We start from the raw sequence: 16,437 nt of genomic DNA on the forward strand, positions 1-16,437 counted from the left end.
ATAACAGTTACACAAAATACACAGGTAAGGTCACACTTACCTAAAAGAGCATCTGAGAAACAAATAAAATAAAACAATCGTATGAGAATCGGTATTTGCGGTGCGGGGTGACTGTTGTAATGGTGGAAACAATACTGAAGCGTACGGCTCAGCAACAATTGCCTCATACAACTTAACACTACACTGACGTCACGCTGCACCTCCATTGTTTTTCCATCTCTAGTACAGTTTGTAAATTTAGTGCAATATAAAAGGCGAAAATTGTCATTTAGAATATATAGGGATTTATTGGAATATTGTTTTTGTTTTGTTATTATTAAAACGTAGAAATTGCAAATAATGTCCACATTCTTCTGTAGATTACTGGTTGGCCACCACTGATGTATAAGGTGCAGGGTGCCGGCCAGGTGAGTATAAATGCCCATCTGTTGCTGGTAATGGGCCTTGAGCATTTTTGTTGTCACTGAGATTCTGTTGCTATTTTATTAATGGCAATAAAGCACCCTGCAAATAAAGTCTGTAAACATCCAACCCATCTCCTGGATATCCTGTGCCTGACTGGTCACCCCCTTCTGTATTTTGTGGTTTCACCCACTGGCTATAGATCACAGTAGCAACATAAGTGCCTGTGGATGAAACCATGGTGGGCAGTGGGGGGATAAGGGGGGGAGGGGGAAGCCACTGGATACAAAAAAAGATTCTTTAGCAAGATTATATTTTCAAGTTTTGGTGCAGGAAGGTTGCCTTCTTTTTTTTTTGAAAATCCTGATATTCTCCTTGTCACCACAATCCCTGTAATTGTTGCTGGAAAGCATTGCTAAGTATACTATGCTGTCCTATGATGGTAATGGCAGACACGTCGATATATGTGGCAGGTGATAGTTTATGAGCAGGAAAGAAAAGTGTCACCTGATCAGATGTCATTCTTCCTTTGCATGCCATAGATCCGTCATTGGATGTTGTGTTTACACAATACAGTGCTTTGTATACCTGTCATGTTCTATGCAGATCTGCAGCATTTATGATTTTTTATCTTCTCCTATATTGCTCTCCGCTGTATTTTATGGTTCCTACATCTATGGCTGAATCTAATGTATCTTTCCCGGGTCATCGTACACAGCTCTGTACGGTTCATGGATCAGCCATCCTGTTATTTGTAGACTTTCTTCCAGTTGTTCCATACTCGGCACTCCTCTTTATGTCATGCATGAATGCCGCCTTAGACGACTGACTATCTGTGTTATACTTCAAGTGCTTTTAAGTTGGTGATCACATGGGCTTTACCTTGTAAGAGAGCAATACTTACCTCAAGCTTTGCAAAATATTTCTAAAGCTAATGTTGAGTTTTGAGCAGTGCAGACTGAAACCTATAAAGAAAAATTAATCCCAGTATGAGGAAATTAAAGATGGATGTAATGATAGTGCTGATAACCATGCAGCCAGAAGGCATTTACTTCCAGCGTTCCTTTTAGCTGGGCGCACCAACCGGCACTTTTGTGTAACCACCCGGCTGTTTTAGGGTAGTTACTGTAGAGTTTGGTCACAATACAGGGGGTGTCACCCGCCTACAATTTCCACCTGGCTTAAAAAAAAATTCTAAGTTCAACACTGACTTTATATAGAGCTGAAATTTCGGCTTCTAGTCCAGCTAAAGTGACAATACCCATGGATTTGCTAATGTTGGTTTCCTGGCTGGGCGAGGGGAATTCTCTCTTTGATAGCAGTCCTCAGGGGCATGTGGCTCCACTAAAAGAGTAGCCCTTGTTTTGGGGCCAGTTTTGAAATGTTTTGTTTTCCCTTTACTTGTGGATCACGACTAGGTCCACCCAACGATAAATCTTGATGGGATGTCAAACCTTTTCCACACTCTACAACTAAAGCGGTCAGAAGTGGAAGCCTCCATTATTTTCATAGCAGTCCCTTTATGATCCTAAAATCAACCCCAAGGTTCCATTAAAGTGTAATACAGTGATCTCTCCAGCCTCTTTTAGCTGGTCGCACCACCTGGAACTTTTCGGTAACCTCACAGCTGTTTTTACTGAAGAGTTGGGTCACAATACAGGGGCTGCCACCCGCCTACAGCTTCTTCCAACTCAGCTTAAAAAAAAAAAAATCTGGGTTGAACATTGTAATATATTGCCGCATTCCAGTCCTTGTGGTGGCTGCATTTGTTTCTTGTTTCACTTTATTTCTTCCTGATGATGCTGACAGCACAATAAGTTTGTGCAGGTTCAGCATTGTTACCCCAGAGCAGCCTTTCTCAACTTTTGTTTGGGGAATCCTTGGTATAATCAACAAGAAAAATGCATTAATGATCAGGATGCCATCTTTACAGACAGGAGAAAAGAAGTCCTTGGTTTCATTCAGTTGGCTCTGCCCAGTTTTGTTTTCCTCAGAACTACTCTGGCATCTTCTTATGTGAGGTCAGTAAACAGACTCAAGACAACTTCTGAAGGAACCCCAGGGTTCCATGGATCGCTGGTTGAGAATAGCTGAGAGCAAGAACTATGTCGTGGGAAGACCTCACCATCTCTTCTTCTATAGAACATGGGAAAATTATTTCTGTAGTCCTAAGCTAAAGCTAGGAACAATGCTAATCAGAAGCAGAGCGTACAGAAAGGTATCAGCTTGCACGAATAATAAGTTTTTGAATTGTATATTTACCAAATTAAAAGGGAGCAAAACAGAGAAATTATTTGTTAGGAATTATATACACTACAATGTGCAGAAATGTCTTGTATATTCTCCAGTTCTTCCTTTGTTCCCACACCTGGATTTTATTGTGGAATTTTGTAGCACAGAGATTTATATGTCAGTGTAGCTCTGGCCTTGTCTTGTGTTGCTCTGCACACAATGTGTTATAACACTATCTTCAGATTCACATTCAGTTTCACAGCTCAGTGATTGGGTAACTAATGTGCTGATTTTAAGCTGAGCCCAGGGAAGCTGCTAAGTAGACATCTGAAATATAGATATGTTACCGCTCTTATCTGCTAAAGGGTTTGTAATTCTGTTTATCCATTTTTGTGAGTCATACATCTTTGTCATACAGCTCAGCCAGAGGGGTGACTTCACTTCCTGCAGTGATTTTTAACTGTCCACTTGCTGATTGGACAATAAAGGAGAAGAAAAGCCATTATAAATGATCAGCTCTGCTCTCTCCTCCTGTTATTATGCTACCTTTCAATACTGCATGTGTAGAGGCTTCTATATCTGCCCTCCCTTTCCCAGTTTTCTGAAATTGAATAAATGCTCAGACCATGCACATTTTTTGTATTTGCAACCCCAGATATGTCCGCCTACGGGCATCAGTGAAGCTGGGTGATCCAGCAAACCTGCAACGGATTTCTTCAAATTCACTTGCTATGTTTTCGATCATGGACCAGATCTATTCCAGGTTTTCTAAATCGCCAAGCTTCACTAAGGAAAGTGTATCCTCTCCAGCCTTGGAGAGCTTTATTAAATCACGCCCCATGTATTTTGCTCTTGTACCCCCTTCCTTTGGCTGCAAGTTTTAGCTTGATAGACTGATAGGTACATGTTACCAAAAGCCCGACTACAACTGGGGATGTTGGTGTGCTGAGCAGAAGAACCCCTTCTGCATGCCCATTGTGGTATTTTGTGTTTTACATGCTTTAGGGCTAATTTGAGGTCTGAAGGTACATGCACTGGGGCAGAGCGTGGTTTGTGTCTACCAGGTAATTTATTTTTTGCATTTCAGTGTTAAACCCAGAATTTTTTTAAAGCTGGGTGGGAAGAAATTGTAGGTGGGTGGCAGCCCCTGTATTGTAACCGAACTCCTTAGTAACCACCCAAAATCAGCCGGGTGGTTGCAGAAAAGTGCCGGGTGGTGAGTCCGGGCTAGGGGGAGTTACGAGCTAGGGGGAAAACTGCACTTGTTTGTGTTTTAATGGTAATGAAAAAATTTAATTATTTCAGCCTGAACATACCCCAAGTGTTGTAATCCTAAAACTTAAAATCTGTGTTTTTGTTGTAATTTTTTAGGTTCACTTCTTTAATGTTCAATCTTTATTTAGCTAAAGAGGTCATTGAGAGTTTGTGCCCTAAATTGGGATACAGGTGCGCTTTAGGACATGGGCTAGGTACACACGTGCAATGGTTCTCATTGCTCCGTCATTCTCCCCTCTCCATAGAGCAATATGATGATGTGTATGTACAACTCTCCTGCATGCATCGTGCAGTCGTTGGAAAGATTTGTGAAAGATCCTTTCCAACGACAGTTATTGCACGTAATTCCAAATGTCTTGAAGCCAAAGTATCTTATTAAAAACCATAACCTGTGATGGACATTTTTTCTAATGGTGCCGTCTTGGAACCCATACCTACCATTGTTGTCTGTACACGCAGCAATCTCACCTTTGTGAAGCTAACCAGGAATATTACGAGGTTTTCAATACCAGAGCTGTATGTTTTGCATAACCTGAGGCCATTTTTTTCATGTCAGTTAACAAACATAGGTTGAATGCTCTCGGGCTTGAAAAGTTGAAACTCCTTACAGTATCTGACATTTCTGACCTTATATCCAGTGCCTTGCAAAAGTATTCAACCCCCCTGATGTTTTGTTGCATGGTAATTCTTTGGGGATTTCATGTAATGAACCTAATGATATGGTCTAAATTGATGAAGTTTATTTTATTAACTTTTATTCCCTATGCATTGAAACCCCTACAAGCAAAGTGTCACCTGACCTGTCACATGATCCTGCGACACTACTGAGCAAGCATCATGAAAACCGAGGAGCATGTCAAAGTTGTATAGATAAGGGATGGGTTATATTCAAACTCTTATTATCCCACGAGGCTTAAATTTATTATTAAAATGTTGGGGGGGGGGCATTGCACCACTACAAATCTGGCAAGTGGAGCTGGCCCACCAAAACTCACACCGGAGATGCCACAAAGATGCCAAGGATAACACCAAGGTAGCTGCAAAGATCCACAGCAGAGATGGAAGTATCCATAGGACCACTTGATAAACTAAACTTATAGCATTTGCTGGCTAAGTGATGTCCAATATCCAGCAATGTAATAGCACCCACTTGTCCAGGCTGACATCCACCCACAAAGGCATTTTCATATTTGCCTAATCCTCCCTACCAAGAGTCAGCCTACTGCTTATATCAGGACTGAAGGCTTCAGAATAGTATTACGTTTGGGTAGTAAAGCTTTTAGGAATCTAAGCACAGCACCCTGCCAGCCATCCATGATCTGCCCGCATTGCATAGTCATATGGGGAGACCCTTTGCAAACCTTGCTGCATATAAAATAACATTTGTAATGAAATCAGGTTTTAATGTAAAATGTCATTACCATATTGATGAGGAAAGAAAGGAACCAGGGACTGCAAATTTAATGTCGGCTTTAACAAATCGAGTATTTCCCCTTGCAGATGCAAATGATCGTTGCTATAAAGAGTGTTGGTAATGGATGCAGCCGGACGGGAAATCTTCCCAATGGAGAGACAGAAATAAAACCTGACGGGGTTTAACCATTATATTAAAAACAAAAGCACCTTGGCAGAGGTATTATTGTAAGAATATAGCTTCCTCTTGTAGAACTAGATCCATCTCCTATATGTACATCCATCACACGTATATTTTTATAGCTCTTGCCTATGAGAAAACAGAAGGAAGTTTCTGGGTTTTTTATTCTAGTGTCCTTTTCCAGTCTCTATGGAAACTGTGCTGCTTATTGCAGCTCTTCACTAAAAAGGAATATAACGGCTTCAGATAGCTAGTGACTGTGAAAGGTAAAAGTCCTTGAACAATCATAAATGAAGGCTCTTCAGGCTTTGTAATATCGGTTGAGGTCTGATAAATTCTCCTCCTCTGTACGCCTGCCAGTCCCGGGCCCTGTGCCAGCCCTTTCATAGGTGTCTCACTGCTATTGATTTAGAGACTTGTATATGTCATCGCTAGATAGATGTCAGATTGCAGGTCCTGGACTGTATCCAGTCAAAAAGGGAGAGGGAGACATCTCTTTATTTATTGCCCAAACTCATGACGCCATAAAGTATTCCTGGATCTTGCAAAAAAAGATTTTTCCCATGATGCCTCTGCTGTTTTTGGTATTTTTCTCTTTTGTCAATTCTGGATTTTTTTATAGTATTCTCTGTAATATTCTTTTTATAACTGTAGGGTGAAGCTGAAAGCAGCAATCATGCAGTCAGTGTTAAAATTTACATTAAAGGTCAGTTGGTGATTAAGCCAATTGGCATCTATTAAAAAACGTTTTCTGGAATCTGACCCTTTAAGGAAGACATCAGTTTGGTCATTATTATTACATTAATATTATAGTACATGCAAACCCTGCTGTATATACATACATATGTATGTGTTTAATTTGCTGAAACAATTGGCCTGGTTTATTAAAGCTCTCAAAGGCTGGAGAAGATATACTTTCATCAGTGAAGCTGGCTGATCCAGCAAACCTGGAATGGAACTGGTCCAGGATTTAAAACATTTGCTAGCAAATAGCAAAATAAATACATTCTAGGTTTGCTGGATCAGCCAGCTTCACCGATGAAAAAATATCTTATCCAGCCTCTATATCTTCTGCAGCCTTGGAGAGCTTTAATAAAACAGGCCATTTATGTTATAAATATTAGTCTACTTTTTTTCTGTTGATCTTCTCCATCCCTTTCTGTCCATTTGCACGCACTTTGTCAGCATTGGCTGCATTTTATTTGCTGCACTGGTCTCCATGGGTGTTGGCACAACTGCTTGTAGACTCCACCAAGGGAGCGGGTCACAGGGTGGCAACACACAAGCACTAATAGATAACAGAAAAAACTTCTTTTTTTTTTTTTAATTATGAAAAGCCATATAATTGCTCTGATGCAACAGAAGCAACTGAATGTAGCTTTGCATATGAAGTAATTGTTTGAGATCTAGGCTCTGGCTCCATATACGGCTTAAAGAACTGGTATTTGATTTTGGTGGCATAACCTTCTAGGCTTACTCACTTATCACCCTGCATTCTGCAGTGTAGGAATTTATGAAACAAAGCTTTAAAATGGAACAAAATATATTCACATATGCACAGGGATTGGAAAATAATACAGAGTGAATTTCTTTGGGTTTGCTGGCTTTTCAGTTCCATTCCAGAAATGGGTTCTTAAAAAAAAAAAAAAAAATGATAGGCCTTGCACATTACTGCATATGTTATTGTGTCAACAAACTTTAAAGATGATCATATGTGATTAGCTCTGTGCTCAATGACTATGATAAAGATGCAGAGATTCTCCTCCTCTTATCTATGATTGTGTTTTGAAAAAAAATTGTACTGCATTAGGTTGGCAATGCCCTCTAAATAACACCTGAAACTGGTCCAGAAGATAGGAAAATGACAATCCTGTGATTTACTTGACCATATGATATTGGGAAGAGGGGGGTCTCCAGGAAGAAATATTAGGCTGCGGTTGTAGTCAGCATTACCAGACAGCTTTTTTTGTTTAGTTGTATTGTGACTACCTAAGTAATTACCATCGTTTTATATTATTATATATAAGGTAATCTAATAATATATATTTTTTCCAGCAAACATGATGAACTCAGATGGCCTGGTGGACCTAACTGATGATTTGGAAAGAGATGAAACCACCCATTCACTGGAGCAGCTGAAACTGGCATCAGTTGATGACCAGAATTGGCCCTCTGATGATGTTCAAGACTTCCCCAAGCCAGGTACAAATGTTGCATTCTATGCAGATCACTTTGCTTCATAATTTTTTTGTGGACACATACTGTTCAAAGGTTGCTATTGTGAAACAAAATTACAACCATACTTCCACCACGTTTACTGTGTACTTGTGGCCCTTAGCTGCTAAAGGGCAGCTGTGAGTCACAGGACCTACTGTACTATCTGCTGTTGCCCATGAAGACAGAAATAACGTTTCCTCTGGCATTACTGACTTTCTAATATTGCTAGTTGCCTATATGTTGTGCTAAGCTTTATGTGTAACAAGTATTGAGATTAAGGAATTAAGGAGGCGTTCAGATACACATATTTGTTCTTGGTCAGTGACTTGGAATATTGAGGGGGGGTCATTATGACAGCCAGACAACTATCATTTGAAGCAATAAAATACAGGCAGCAGACGGTGGCGGTGGCTCAGACGTTAGCACTCTGGTCATTGCAGAGCTGGGTTCTAGGTTAGAATCTCAGCCAGGCCACTATCTGCATGGAGTTTGCATGTTCTTCCCGTGGTTGCGTAGGTTTCCTCCAGGTATTCCGGTTTCCTCCCACATTCCAAAAACATGCAGTTAGGTTAATTGGCTTCCCCTAAAATAGATCTTACACAGTGTTAATGACATATGAGTATGGTAGGGACATTAGATTGTGAGCCCTCATTGAGGGACAGCTAGTGACATGACTATTGACTTTGTAAAGTGCTGCGTAATATGTCGGCGCTATATAAATACTGTGTAATAATAATAATAATGAGAGATTGTAATAATGGTAATTTTATGTCCCAGGACTGTTCTCCCCATCCTGGCTTTACTATTAGGTGATTCACAGACCGCATGCAGGATGAGAGTTAGTACTTGGCAGACTTCACTGGAACGGGCCAGTAAATAGCTAAATGGTGAGGCAGGGAGCCTTTATTAATAGAACAAAAACATTTAACCATGGCAGATGTCATCCTCACAGGTTCCCTGTAATGTCCTGCAGTTGTTTCCCAATTAAGTTTTTAAGCTGGGTGGGAAGAAGCTTTAGGTGTTTGGAAGCCTCTGTATTGTGACCCAACTTTTCAGTGACCACCCTAAAACAGCCTTGTGGTTACTGAAGCGTGTTGGGTGCACCTGCTAGAAAGGACCAGGGAGAACACTGTACTGGCTTTAGGCGTTTACAGCTACTGTATCTCCACTGTATCAGGATGTACCAGGTATAGGTTGGGCATTCAATAATGCTTTTGCAGGATTCCTGGTCCTCCGGTTTTTCAGGACTATACATGTAGTAACGTGTTTTGCAGCCTTCAGTGGTTTCTGGTGTTCTCATGATCATCATGCATACAGAGAATGTAATGTATGTGGGTAACTCCAAGAGAGAGATCCTTCTTTGTTATTTTCTAGATATTTTTTATGTATCTTGCGCCATCCAACATGACTTCTCATTTGCACACTGACAGTAAATACTAGTTGAGGCTATTTGGCAAGCAGGCACATTTTGGGTTTAAAGCAAAACTAAATTTTTAATCGATGTGAAATTTCCAGTTACATAGTGTGTACTGGCACGCATACTTGACAATCTGTGTTGGCTTTTGTTTATCCATATTTTATGTTGTGAATAGAACATCTTGCAGAATCTGTTTCATTTACATTTACTACTACTTCAAAATAAAACCTAGTTTATTGGACCTGATTTATAAAAACTCTCCAAGGCTGGGGAGAATACATTTTCATCAGTGAAGCTGGGTGATCTAGCAAACTTGGAATGGATCTGGTCCAGAATTAAAAACATTTGCTTGCAAATGGCATATGACTTTAAAGAAAACCATTCCAGGGTTGCTAGATCACCCAGCTTCACTGATGAAAGTATATCCTCTCCAGCCTGGGAGAACTTTAATAAATCAGGCCCATTGTCTTATGCTACAAAAACATACATTCACTTTAATGTGAGTCATTGCAAACTGGTTTCTCAGAATGAATGGTCTGATAATTCTTGTGTTCTGCTCCTGTGCAGCTCATGACTCCAAGCCATCCCCTGATCCCATCATACATCTTCGCTGGGATGATCCTTATTATGACATTGCTAGACATCAGATTGTGGAAGTGGCAGGTAAGAGTCTTTTTAATGATCTTTTACTTGATATTCTTTAGTCAAATTGTTTGACGTTTACTTTAATAACTGTAAAAAAAGCGTCTTGGGTGGATAGTTCTCAATGTTTGTCTTTATGGGGCTCAATTATGACAATTAGTGATTTTTGTAAAAATCAGTCGGGGTACTTATAGCTGCCATCACATCTAACATACAGCAAGTGGAATGCAATTGCTGCCATTACCTCCTAAGGCATATTATTTTCCAAAAATGTCACATTGTGTACTTTTAGAGGGTGCTTGTGAATAGAAAAGGTTGTCTGATAAGAAGCACACAAATTATAATCGGGGATGTAGAATCTTAGATTGGTGCTTCCAACTACCTAAACTTGTAAATCATTTTGCAGCCTTTGTAATGGGTAAAGAATTCTTGTACTTTAGGTGAACTCTGACACTATTTAGACACACATTTATGAATCACTGTTTACATTAAAAAACACAAACTTTGCATATTTAGCATTGCTACGTGTGCCTTGCATTGCCAACTTCGGGACCCTGAAACTGGTGCAGTGTAATAAATCTGAGGGTGGATTCTTGTCACTTACAGAACTCTCATAAATGTAAGGTTTCTATATGTCACCAGAAAAAAATGGCATAGATTTTTTTTTTTCATATTTTTTGTATATCGAGCTCAAAGCTCTGTGATTTAGCGGTCAGCAGGTCACATGACCCTTTGTCCTCCAATCTCCGAGCTCTCTCTGTTTTATTGAGCATATAGAAGTATGGGAATAAGTGAGATCAGATTCCATGAACTCCCACCCCATCAGAGGTCGCTTTGCTCATGTTCAGCGCACTGGATGTGTGTAGCAAAGTGTAACTGTGAGATGGTAGGACAGTGAATAACATGATGGCATCCCTATTTTCACATTGCTGACATCCATTTAGAAGGATATAGACACAGGATTGCCTAGGCACCTGTACATACCATGAAGAAGTATGAAAGACAAACTGTACTTTTTTCAGGTTGATGCTAAGGCACACTTGACATATGAGTTGAGGTCCATTGTTAAACAATTGTAACGCCGTAATTCTAGCATTTCAAATGCACACTAGCCCCTCTTTGCTCCTACATCATTGCTGCAATTTTTATCTTTTCTCAATCTTTTATTTAAACCATTGGGGTGCGGCTGATAGTGTAACTCCCGTACATATATATGATACCTACATTGTTCAGAAACAAAGCTCTTGCTCCCAAGATCATACCCCATACTGCACATACAGCCGCCAGTGTACAAATAAAACTAATAATGAGAGGGGGGGGGGGGGGAAGCAAAGGCAAAAGGTGTTTGGGGCAGAAGAGACAGGGAGTCTCGTCTCTCATAGAACTATATTTTTAATGTTTTTTCATCTGATTTTTTTTTTTTTTTTACTTGGTGCTTTACTTTATAAATTAAAAAAAAATCCATTTGAATTCCAAAGTGTTGCAATACAAAACTGTTGCATCAGTCAGTTTATTTTGTGCAGTTTGGCTCAGTGTGTTTTATCCACTTAAGCTGTCCGAAGAAGTTGCTGGGAATGTCCATCACTACAGAGTTTTTCATGCTTTTGTGTAGAGATTCCTCTTTGAGACGTGTCTGACAGCAGCTACAGAATTTGGATTGAAGACTGCGTGCATCTTCTCTCATAAAATTCATGTATGCGCTGCCGCTTACAGTTTTGCATAGAGAACAGTCATGGCTCAGCTTACTCGCACTGCTCTGTGGGTAAAATAAACAAATGATGGCTCGAGGTGATCAGTACACAAGTAATAGGCTGCAGGAACTTACATGTTGCTTAAAAATACCACTGCAATTCCTTGCAGCCAGCAGATCATCAGACTAGCTCTGAGCTCACTCAGGACCTGGGTTTAAGATTTTGTCTGGTTAACAAGATAAGGCACTTAGCACATACTTTGCATAGCATGTTATGTTTATTCAGCTTTGCTTCAGACTTTAGTTTGAAGTTTCCAAAGGCTGCTTTTTGTAAGCAACAAGAACCCCCAATCTCTGTTTAGCAATTGATTTGGGCTTAATCTACATAAAAGTCTCTGAAGTGGTTATAGGTCAATTTATATAGGGGGCTCCCAACTTTACAAATTGTTGAAAACTGATTGAGACACCATTTTACAGATTGTTGTTTCCTACAACCCACTTAAGTATAGGAGGACAGCAAAAAAAAAAAAAAAGTGTGAATGAAATAAACCAAACAACTTTTGACTACTAGAAACTATTGTAATGTTTCTACACTGTCTGAGGGCAGTACAGTAGATGCCAAAGAGCCACACGTAGCCCCCAAGCCATAAGTTCAGCACCGGAATTTTACAGGAAGCTTTATCAATTGTCCATGAGTTTGAATGGAGAATGAAGAGTTTTAAGATAAGGTATGTTTAAGACCACGTGCAGGTAGCAAGCAAATCCACTACTATTATCCTTGAAATGGTTCACATAAGTTTGTATATTGGATTTTAGCCAAGCTCTTAAATAATAAACTTTTACCCTACCATCGGGTCTTCTCTACTGCAAAGGTTAAAGCAAAAATTAAGCCAGTCAATACTTCCATCGCAGGTGATGCCATCTTCCTCCTTGCTCTCTCCCACATTCCAATTTTCAGCTGTTTTGATTGGCTGGAATAATGTTAATTTAACCTCGGCACCCACAAAGGAAGCTGTGCCTTTGCAGTGCTATGTCCCAGGTTCGCCAGGGCACTATCTGCATGGAGTTTGTAGGTTCTCCCTTTTTTGCATGGGTTTCCTCTGGGTACTCCAGTTTCCTCCCACATTCCACAAACATGCAGTTAGGTTAATTGTCTTCTCCCCCAAAATTGACCTTAGACTGTATTAAAAGACATATGACCGAGGTAGGGACATTAGATTGTGAGCCATAATGACATGACTATGAACTTTGTACAGCGCTTCATATTATGTTGGTGCTATATAAATACTTTATATTATTAGTAATAACCAACACTGGGCTGCACATGTAATGACAGCAATCAGGCGGGTAAAAATACTTATTGCATAAGAACATCGCCTGACCCTTTCTGCAATAAACACCTTCCTGAGCACCAATTTTTTAACTTTAATTCCATTCTAACTGTTACATACATAGGTTGAAAAAAATACAAAAGTAAAAATCATAACCAAAAAGCAGCATATTCCAGATAAAACCATAAACACACCGTTGATAATGAAAGAGCTCTGTTGGAAGCCTGATTAAAAATGTGATGGATGTCACCTACACATGCAGATACATGAAGAAAAAAATAATGGAGCCACTGGGTCCTTGCCATTGACGTCAGTGTTTATGCTTAACTCCAGCATTATTATTAATAAAAAGTTTTTTTATAGCACCAACATATTAAGCAGAGCTGTACATTAAATAAGGCATACCTTTACAGCAATGTCTCTAATAAAATAAAGTTAAACTATTTCATAGCCCCTTGCTGTCACAAATATTAAAATTAGCAGGCAAAATGTTGCTGCCTCAATAGCCCTGCTGTTTCTATGTTTTATTTTTTGGTTAATATACTCTATTTGCTAAAATGTAACAACCTGAAGCTCTTTTCTGTTTTGGGTGGTTAATAGTAATGATTATGGTATTAAAGAGTTGAAAATAGGATCTAGCTACTGCTCCACTCCTAGTATGAATAATGTCCACGGTCAAGCCTCGTCCACCTGCCCTGGATTTGTGGTAGAAATTCTAACGGTGGCACAATGTCCTTGTGTGAGGCCACTCTGCAACAAATCTGTCATTAAAACCAGACCAGGAGTACCCCAATTATCATGCCTTTTCCTGCTCAATAAACAGATTTTAGTGGGTTTGTAAGGCAAAACAACAGATTCACTTTATTACAGTCATCTGTGGCAGCATAAATGCAAAGCCCTGTAAAAGGTGTGGATGGATTCTTTATGGACTTCCATGTGGACTGTTATTAAAGCGAGTTATATCTCCTCCATATCTGGATGTGTCAGATTTTTGGCATTTATGGGAATATTATTACAAGCAGAACTGTCCTAATCCTCATGAATTTCCCACTATGTCTCTGAAAAAGTAATTCCGATAAAGAATTTTGGAACACTCAAATGTTAAGTGACGGAATTACGCAGTTTGCTTCAACTTGCTTGTTTTCTTTTTCCCTATGTTGTGTAATCTTCCTCTGAATGCTCCCCTGGGCACATAAACATTTCTTTTGGAAATTTGTAGTCTCCTGCAGAGATCGTGGAAAGATCTTTTTTTCAGTTTTTTTAAATGCAACTCCAGGCAACAACAAGAAAATGCTTCCTATTTATTCCATGATGTTTATCACCCCCCTTTCCTTCCCAAACGTGCAGCTGTTCTTTCTATTAAAGCAGATTGGAGCAGGGAATGAATTATTTCTCAATGATCAGGGATAAACTTGTAGTACTGTCCTCCTCACCCTTTTATTAAGTTTGCCATCAACAAGTGTGGAAGGTGATGAGAGCTTCATGTTGTCTATTCCTTTTAACATTGACCAAAAAAAAGAAAAACAATTGGGGCTAGGGGAACAAAGATCTCTCTTTGTATTGCTATGTTTGCATTCTTCATGGCACATATTATTATGCATGCGGTCAACCGAAAGATCTGAAATATTCTGCCATCGCTCCTCTTGTCCTACTGCTACTATCTGGAATAACTTGGGTTTGGTTTGGTTTAATCCAAACACACTGAAAATATAAGAAGTACGGCAAATTTGATGTACATGTCTCTGTAATATTCCCTTTGATTACATGAAGATTTGAAAAACTCTTTAAATGATCCACAGTCAACCTGTCTGTGCTGCATGGTATTCTAACACTATAATTATGGGAGGTTAGTTATAGTAAAAACTTTTTACAAATCGGTCATTGGAAAAAGAAAGTCTTTCAATTCTAAAGTTTTATAAATTAGACATAATAAAAAGCAGGTTCTAAGATTATTTAAACAATACCACACACAGCAGATTCTACCACGTGATTTATTCAACCAAAATGGAGAAGCCATGTGTGAAAAACTATGTACTCCATGAATCAATAGATTGTAGAACCACTTTTTTTTTTTTAATAATAAACAAGATTTATATAGCGCCAACATATTACGCAGCGCAGCACAATTAATAGGGGATGACAGACAACTGCAGACAGTGACACAGGAGAAGAGGAGCTTACAATCTGCAAGGTTTGGGAAAGTAATAACTTGAAGTAATTATTTTCTGTATGAATTTTGTTGTGAACTTACTGGGAATATCAGGAGACGAAATAGATCTTCGCTTTCATAACATTTTTCCTTCTAAAATAAATAGTCGGCATTTATTAAAATTGACTGAGATTTGTGTAGCTTGGCACTAGGGAGAGTCTGGTGAGATGTGTTAGTGCAGAGCAGTCGGCTCTTTATGCTTCTCCATGTTCCCTATAATAGCTGCCTGGTTTATGCTCTCAGGGGATGTCTGATAAGAGCATTTCTCACAGCATGCGGCTGCAATCAGTCTGTAGATAGGACTTTAGCCTTCCCTATAAGGAGATTGTAGTTCCTATTAAATCTCTTGCTCATTTATGAAGCATGAGCTCTTCTGACACTCCTAGCTACTTGTACTCTGCTGAGTGAAATGGAGAATGGCATCAGTAGGGACTTCAGCTGAGGCTGCCAGCATTGCTACCACAGAATAAAAGCCGGAATTAGGCTTTGGTAGCTTGTTGGATTACATTGTAGTAAAGTGCACCAGTCATGACTGAGCTTGTCAGAATACTTAGTCTTTGGTTATTATATTATGATAGGCTTACATTTGTAAGATTTATGTATGTTCACACATATTTTGTCTACTGTCACTTCCTGATTCTTTGGCTTAGGGTTATGGGGTGCCTTTAAGTGGAACTTAAGCTGCGTACACACTTCCAATTTTTATCGTTCAAAATGAACGACGAACGATCGATTGGGTAAAAATCGTCCGTAAAAAAAGTAACCAACGACGCCGACGAACGAGGAAAGTCGTTAGAAATGAACGACCGGACCGGCGGATCGGATTGGACGACGATCGTTGACCATCGTTCGTGTGTACGATCGTTCATTGATCGTCCATGGTCTGAGCATGCGTGATGAACGAACGTTCCTGTGGTGCACGTAACTTCCTGTATCGTTCAAACGATCGCATCTATTGTGTATACAATATCTACGAACGATCGTGTCGTTATCTGTATGTACAGGATCGGTGCTATACGATCGTTCGCAGATATCGTGCAGGATCGTTCGTCGTTCGTTTACCAACGATAATAATTGGAAGTGTGTACGTAGCTTTAAGCCATGGTACTCGCCTATCCCTGTTCCATTGCAGGGGGACATTATCTTCCTTTTATCTTTTCTTCCTAAAGATGATCTTTAGCCATCTTGATTGGCTGAACCAGGGTGATGTAAGGCTACCTACACACGGCACATGATTATCATTTCAGGGTTCGTATAGGATGAGAATCTGACGTGTACAGCCATGACGTTGTTTATGGATCTGATCCATGAACGACCATAATGCAAGTGAAAAGGAGAGAGCACATCAAGATGCAACTCCCTCGTTCTCCCCTCTCCTCTCCATAGAGCACAAAGGTGCTGTATGTACATTGCTCAGTCATTCATCTT

General features: G+C 39.7%; 1 protein-coding gene across 1 annotated transcript in view; it reads left to right on the forward strand.

The window, feature by feature from the left end:
* The window catches only part of ARHGAP1 (Rho GTPase activating protein 1), a 42,973-nt gene that overhangs the window by 1,795 nt on the left and 24,741 nt on the right, over positions 1-16,437 (forward strand). The window contains exons 2-3 of the mRNA XM_072422018.1: positions 7,559-7,705; positions 9,705-9,800. Coding sequence (XP_072278119.1) covers positions 7,564-7,705; positions 9,705-9,800 — 238 coding nt within the window. The 5' untranslated portion in view covers positions 7,559-7,563. The remainder of the gene's footprint in view (positions 1-7,558; positions 7,706-9,704; positions 9,801-16,437) is intronic.

The sequence above is a fragment of the Pyxicephalus adspersus genome, chromosome 9, assembly GCF_032062135.1.
Source record: "Pyxicephalus adspersus chromosome 9, UCB_Pads_2.0, whole genome shotgun sequence".
Lineage (NCBI taxonomy): Eukaryota > Metazoa > Chordata > Amphibia > Anura > Pyxicephalidae > Pyxicephalus > Pyxicephalus adspersus.